Source organism: Bison bison, unplaced genomic scaffold (genome assembly GCF_000754665.1).
Source record: "Bison bison bison isolate TAMUID 2011002044 unplaced genomic scaffold, Bison_UMD1.0 scf7180017864364, whole genome shotgun sequence".
In the NCBI taxonomy this organism is placed as follows: Eukaryota; Metazoa; Chordata; class Mammalia; order Artiodactyla; family Bovidae; genus Bison; species Bison bison.
The window spans coordinates 3980982-3986981 of record NW_011494936.1 but is presented as its reverse complement, the minus strand read 5'-3'; the positions used below and the strand labels follow the sequence as shown (position 1 = coordinate 3986981).

The following is a 6000-nucleotide window of genomic DNA, read 5'->3' as shown; positions in this document are numbered from 1 at the left end:
CAAATTGCCAACATCCACTGGATCATAGAAAAAACAAGAGAGTTCCAGAAAAACATCTACTTCTGCTTTATTGACTATGCCAAAGCCTCTGACTGTGTGGATCACAATAAACTGTGGAAAATTCTTCAAGAGAAGGGAATACTAGACCACCTGACCTGCCTCTTGAGAAACCTATATGCAGGTCAGCAACAGTTTGAACTGGACATGGACAACAGACTGGTTACAAATAGGAAAAGGAGTACATCAAGGCTGTATATTGTCACCCTGCTTATTTAACTTATATGCAGAGTACATCATGAGAAACGCTGGGCTGGAAGAAGCACAAGCTGGAATCAAGATTGCCAGGAGAAATATCAATAGCCTCAGATATGCAGATGGCACCACCCTTATGGCAGAAAGTGAAGAAGAACTAAAGAGCCTCCTGATGAAAGTGAAAGAGGAGAGTGAAAATGTTGGCTTAAAGCTCAACATTCAGAAAACTAAGATCATGGCATCTGGTCCTATCACTTCATGACAAATAGATGGAAACAGTGGAAACAGTGTCAGACTTTATTTTGGGGGGCTCCAAAATCACTGCAGATGGTGACTGCAGCCATGAAATTAAAAGATGCTTACTCCTTGGAAGGAAAGTTATGACCAACCTAGATAGCATATTCAAAAGCAGAGACATTAGTTTGCCAACAAAGGTCCGTCTAGTCAAGGCTATGGTTTTTCCAGTGGTCATGTATGGATGTGAGGGTTGGACTGTGAAGAAAGCTGAGCGCCGAAGAATTGATGCTTTTAAACTGTGGTGTTGGAGAAGACTCTTGAGAGTCCCTTAGACTGCAAGGAGATCCAACCAGTCCATTCTAAAGGAGGTCAGCTCTGGGTGTTCTTTGGAAGGAATGATGCTAAAGCTGAAACTCCAGTACTTTGACCACCTCATGAGAAGAGTTGACTCATTGGAAAAGACCCTGATGTTGTCAAACATTGAAGGCAGGAGAAGAAGGGGACAACAGAGAATGAGATGGATGGATGGCATCACCGACTCAATAGACATGAGTCTGAGTGAACTCCAGGAGTTGGTGATGGAGAGGGAGGCCTGGTGTGCTGCGATTCATGGGGTCGCAAAGAGTCGGACACGACTAAGCAACTGAATTAAACTGAAGAGGTCCACACTAGACAGAGCCATTATATGAGAGATCTTTCACGTTCTCTCACTCATGTACTTATGGTAACTCCCAAATGCCTGGTAACGTCTCAAGGTACCCTACACCTTGCTGTTTACTCACGAAGTCATGTCTAACTCTTTGTGACTCCATAGACTGTAGCCTGCAAGGCTGGAGTGGGTTGCCATTTCCTTCTCCAGGGAATCTTCCTGACCCAGGGATCAAACCCACATCTCCTGCATTTCAGGCAGATTCTTTACCCTACCTGATTTGTGAAACTTAAGAATCAAAACAATATGAATATAAACAAGAGTTCATAACAAGCTCCTCATATTGTTTAAGCAATATTGTTTAAAAGTGAAGTCGCTCAGTCATCTCCGTCTCTTTGCGACCCCGTGGACTGTAGCCCACCAGGCTCCTCCGTCCATGGGATTCTCCAGGCAAGAATACTGGAGTGGGTTGCCATTTCCTTCTCCAGGGGATCTTCCCAACCCAGGGATCGAACTTAGGTCTCCTCCAGGGCAGGCAGACGCTTTAACCTCTGAGCCACCATATTGTTTGAGTACCACCCAAAAGAATTTGGTTTCAAAATATCTTGAAGGACATCTTAAATTACCAATATTCAAGTTAAGAATGTAATTTATTTTATGAAAACATTCCATTCATAGATGGAATTCACCAAAAGATTATGAACTAATTAGAAAACTTAACAGGGTCATAGCCCATTTTAGTCCTATTTGAAAAACAGGATTCAGGAGCATTGGTTCTCTGAGCCTCAGTTTTCAATCTTCTAATTTCAAATATATATCCAGCACTTCAAAACAAAAACCAGAACACAATGAATAAATACACAAACTGCTAATTTTTACACAAGTCTAATAAATGTAAAGTGAAAGTCGCTCAGTCATGTCAGACTCTCTGCGACCCATGGACGCATGAATTCTCCAGGTCAGAATAGTGGAGTGGGTAGCCCTTCCCTTCAGGGAATCTTCCTAACCCAGGGATCGAACCCAGGTCTCCCGCATTGCAGGGGGATTCTTTACCCGCTGAGCCACAAGGGAAGCCCAAGAATACTAGAGTGGGTAGCCTATCCCTTCTCCAGCAGATCTTCCAGACCCAGAATCAAACCAGGGTCTCCTGCATTGCAGGCAGATTCTTTACCAACTGAGCTATCAGGGAAGCTAATGAGATATCATTTGACATTAAAAAGAATGAAATACTGATCCATACTATAAAATGGGTGAACCCTGAAAGCATTGTAACTGCAAGAAGCTAGTTCCAAAAGTATACAATTTAATGGTTTTTAATATATTTACAGACTTGTGCAACCATTACCATAACCTAGTTTTAGAACATTTTCATCACCCCCAAAAGAAACCCTTTACCTACTTATGGTCACTGTTTCCCACCAGTCCCAGGCAACCACTAATCTAAATATCTATAGATGTGCATATTTTGTACATTGCATAAATGATCTATCTTAATAGTCTTTCAGATACTCAGCAGTTTATATACTCATACTTTAAAACTATTATACGAAGACTGTTTTTTACAATTCATACCACAGATTTTAAACCAGATTTCACACCAGATTTTAAACAGGTGCCAAGAAATGTCACAGATTTTATAAGTCACTCAACTAACCCAGGTTTAAAAGTTTCTGAGCTATTCTAACTGCCCAGCAGGCCTGCCTGATTAAGATGGAGACTATAATTTTGGCAGTAAAAAGCAAATTCATAAAGAACTAGAAGCCCCATGACTAACAGCAAAGAGGAAGTAGCTCTCCTAGCAAGCATATTATTTTATCCCCAGAAATAAGCAATTGCCAAAATATAACTCAGAATTGTTTGTATATAACATTATACAAACATTGCTTTTAAAATCTGGGGAAAATGTTGTCAATTCTTACTCCTCTTGGATGACATTATTTTATTTCTTCATTGATTATGAAAATTAATATAACAATATTAGCTGAAGTTAGTGAGAATCTATTATTCAACAAATACCATTCTAAGTCTTTTTGTCACCATTTTCTATAGAATAACTTAAAAAAAAAAAATCACTTCCACATATCTATCTTCCCAGATTGTATATTCCAATGGAAGAATAGTAGCAAGGAAGAAGTCCCCTTCATGATGGGTGACTGTCATCAAGATTTGTGAGTTGCCATAAACTTCCAAAGATTTCTTCTGGGTACCTTAGCCACAATCTCCTACAAATTATGCTTCATTAATCCCCTGACCTCAGTCTACCATTTTCTCAACCCACGTCTGTCAGCATAATCTTTAGTCTTATCTATAGTGCTTAACCCGTCACCTGGACAGCAGAGAGAACCTAAAACTGTTTAAATTTCAGGTAATACTCAACTGAATCAGAAAAATGGTCTGATGTACATGAGTAATTTCACACAATTGAAGGCCTCTCTTTCTGCCATTCCTACTCTCTAAATCATCCATTCTTCCCATTTGGATTTCAAGGTGAACAGCGTCTAACATCAAAGGCCATACTTCAGGGTATTCTTGATCTCACAGGCTAGGTACAGGTTGTAATGGGCCATTTTGGAAAACTGCCAAATTCAGGTAACAGCAAGAGAAATGTGTGAAGAATAGAAAGAAAAGGGTTAGAACTATACAAAGGACAGCAAGAGAGTTACAACAACTGGATTAAAATTTTACCTGGATGTTCTAATAGTCAAGCTAGGCACATATAATGAGATTTTATTATAACATTTATAATACTTGGGTATACCTACTTAAAAAGTTCAAATTTAAAAAGTGGTTCCTTAGAATTCCCTGGAAGTGGTTAAAAGACTCCAAGCTTCCACTGAGAGAAGCACGGATTCAATCACTGGTCAGGGAACTAAGATTCCACATGTTACACCACCCTCCTTCCCACCCCTCCCCACCAAAAATGGTTCTTTAACCAGAGTATCTACCCCTACTGTAGGACTGCAATTACTCCCCAGGAATAAAATTGGGAGAATAACTGTGTATTTTAAACTAAAAAGGCTAATAGTAATAAGGACAAAAGACTTGACAGATGTTTATAAGGAGACAAGGAGGACATGGCAACCCACTCCAATATTCTTGCGTGGAGAATCCAATGGGCAGAGGAACCTGGTAGGTTATAGTCCATGGGGTCGCAAAGAGTCAGACACAACTAAGCTACTAATCCATAAGGAAATAAACAACTGTACACACTGCCTGATATTATGTTTACCCTCTAATTCAAGCAATCCTCAAACAGAATAAGGTTAATCTTTTTTGTTTGAGCCCTATCTGTATATCACCTCTGCTCAAGCGTACAATATACAATCACTCCACTAGAGTATAAAATGGCTCAATCAACAATTATTAAGCAACTGTTCTAGGTCTTGCTGCACAAAAGAATAACTGGGAGAGGGGGATAAATTGAGAGGTTGAGACATATACATTACTATATCCATGTAATGGCCTACATGGGCAAACAATCTAATAAAGAAAAAGTAGATATATGTGTAACCAACTGACTTTGCTGTACACCTGAAACTAAAACAACACTGTGAATCAACTATACTACAATAAAAATAAAAATAAAAATAAAAAAGAGTGGAACAGACTCCATCCTTAGGGAACAACAGGTCAGTTCTGTCAATGAGCATAAGCATTTCCAACTACTAACAATGTAAGTGAGATTGTGATATACATATAAAACCATAATCTGTGCAAGTTTGTCAATAAACTTTCTTATGAAAATATTAAATAAACAAGTCAATTACTAGGTGACTGCTTTTTCCATTGTTTTTGACTATTGTCTTAAATCCATTTTTATCCCTAAATTACACTGTTCTATGCTTAAACTTTTTTTCTTAGCTTAAGACTGTGCCAATTTTTTTTAATTAGGTGGTTTTTAGGATAATTTATTGCCTTTCTCACATCAGTGATTTCAAAATTATATTATTACATCTTATTTCACTGAATTCTGATTTTTAAAAAGTAATTTTAACTACTTTATTCTACTCTTCCCTTTATTCAGTGTTTATCATTCCTAATTGTATTTCTAAGCCACCTCCCCAAGATCAATCACATATTCTACAATGAGATGTAAAGCATCTAGAAACAGCTGTCAAGGACTATGTCACAAGCCTGATACCAAAAATCTCAAAAGTATTTTAACCATTCACAACATAGAAGAGGCTGTGGCAGAAGGTTGACAGGATCTGACCTATCCTTGTACAAATATCTATCCAAATATATTTTTCAACATGGGATCTTCACTCATTTTCATTGGTTCAGTTTCTAAAAAAACTGGATTTCAGACAGTATAACTCCAATCAGTTACACAGGACACAACTAACCTTCTGCTCTGCTTGCAACTGATCACCTCTTTCTTTCTCATGGTTAAGTTCTCTTTCCATTCTTCCAACTTGTTCTCGAAGTTGTGTTGTTTCCTTTTCCAGAACGGCAATTAACTTTAACAGTTCTTCTTTTTCTTTCATTGTTTTCTCAATTTTCAACTATAAAACAAAACTCAAATTGTTTATAATCCTACAATATATTACAAATTCAGTTTTCCATTTCAAAAAAAATAGTGAAGAAATTTGTAGAAAGAACTTTTACAAACTATCTTCATATGAATCAGTCATCAGGTTAAAAATTCATGAATCTGTCAATGTATGGCAAAAACCACTACAATACTGTAAAGTAATTAGCCTCCAATTAAAATTTTTTTAAAAATTAATCATAAATGTAAACCATTTTTTATTGGGCAAAGAAGAAAACATTACAAGAAGGCAGGTGCAGAAGTAATGAATTTTATTATGAAGTTGCCTGCTAATCACTTTTCAAATCAGTACTAAAAATAAGGCATATTT

The 6000-nt window shown here is 37.5% G+C and overlaps 1 protein-coding gene across 2 annotated transcripts in view; it reads right to left on the bottom strand.

Annotated features, from left to right (window-relative positions):
• TAX1BP1 (Tax1 (human T-cell leukemia virus type I) binding protein 1) overlaps window positions 1-6000 on the bottom strand; it is an 84237-nt gene that overhangs the window by 51750 nt on the left and 26487 nt on the right. For both annotated transcript variants that reach the window (XM_010855406.1, XM_010855405.1), the window contains one exon: window positions 5485-5643. In XM_010855406.1, the coding sequence (XP_010853708.1) occupies window positions 5485-5643 (159 nt within the window). The remainder of the gene's footprint in view (window positions 1-5484; window positions 5644-6000) is intronic.